Raw genomic sequence first — 1273 nt, 5'->3', positions numbered from 1 at the left:
TCCTTGCTATCAAACTACTTTCCGTTGTCAGAAATAAGTTTATAATGAATTCCAAACCTATACACAATGGAGTTGAAGACAAAGTCTTTAATTTTCTTCGCGGTGATAGTCGTCAGTGACATAGCTTCTGCCCACTTAGTGAAGTAATCACACGCAACCAATGCAAACTTGACATCTCATTTAGCCTTGGGTAACTCTCCAATAAGATCAATCCCCCACATGGAAAATGGCCATGGGCTCCCCATAGGTGTCAAGAGCGTCGCTGGCATAGATGAGTAATTCACAAAGCATTGGAAGCGATCGAATGCTCTAATAAAATTCACGGCATCCTTCTTAATCGTAGGCCAATAATAACCTTGGCGTAAAACTTTCATTGCCAATGAGTTACCCCTGAGTGATTACCACAAATTCCTTCATGTACATCCCTCAAGATGTAATATCCATCTTCTTCATCGACACATCTGAGCAACGCTTGATTGAAGCCTCTCTTATATAATACTTCATCATACACCACATACCTTACAGCCTGGTAGCGGAGTCGTCGAGCCTTGGACTTATCCTCAAGAAGTGTTTCCTTGCGAATATAGGCAAGAATGGGCGTCATCCATATTTTCTTGGGAGCCTCATCTACTTGTATCACCTCTACTTATGGGATACTAGGAATCTCCTGGATTTCTAAGGGTATAGATCCCAATAACACAGCCTCCTGCTGGGATCCCATTTTTGCCAGAACATTCACATTGTTGTTCTTTTCCTGCGGTATACATTCCAGACAAACCTCTTTAAACCTTCCAATCAGGCGCTGCGTGTACCTCAAATACAATTTTGTTCGCGGTCCTCGAGCTTGAAACCCCCCATTCACCTGGTTGACCACCAACTCTGAGTCACTCTTTGCAATCAGATTTCGCACTCCTATTTCCAAAGAAATTTTTAGGCCATTAATCAGTGCTTGATATTCCGCATCATTATTTGTCGTATAGAATTTAAAGTGAATTGCGCTCATCATATGATGGCCCTCCGGAGATACAAGCACTATGACCGCGCCTGCTTCTCCATTATTAACTGCTCCATCCACATGTAAAATCCACCATGGATGTGGGAGCTCTTCCGAAACTTCTTTAGGATAAGACGGATGCAACACCATCAAAGCCTTATCGTCAACTTCAGAATCAAATTCTAGTAAGAAATCAGCTAGGGCTTGTCCTTTGATCGCCGTGCGAGGCATGTATTCCAAGTCAAACTGTCCCAACTCCACGGCCCATTTCATCATCAT

The 1273-nt window shown here is 42.9% G+C and overlaps 1 protein-coding gene across 1 annotated transcript; it reads right to left on the bottom strand.

Moving 5' to 3' along the window:
• Positions 1 to 646: 646 nt before the first annotated feature.
• Positions 647 to 1273, bottom strand: LOC141685024 (uncharacterized). Its single transcript, XM_074490149.1, has one exon. It carries the CDS (start codon positions 1271 to 1273, stop codon positions 647 to 649), a length of 627 nt encoding a protein of 208 aa, XP_074346250.1.

Source organism: Apium graveolens, chromosome 9, assembly GCF_009905375.1.
Source record: "Apium graveolens cultivar Ventura chromosome 9, ASM990537v1, whole genome shotgun sequence".
Classification (NCBI taxonomy): domain Eukaryota; kingdom Viridiplantae; phylum Streptophyta; class Magnoliopsida; order Apiales; family Apiaceae; genus Apium; species Apium graveolens.
The sequence above is the reverse complement of the archived record's forward strand: the minus strand, read 5'-3'. Positions and strand labels throughout refer to the sequence as shown.

Excerpts from the sequence above, each read along its gene's own strand:
- LOC141685024 (XM_074490149.1), bottom strand. The coding sequence starts at position 1,273 with ATGATGATGAAATGGGCCGTGGAGTTGGGACAGTTTGACTTGGAATAC.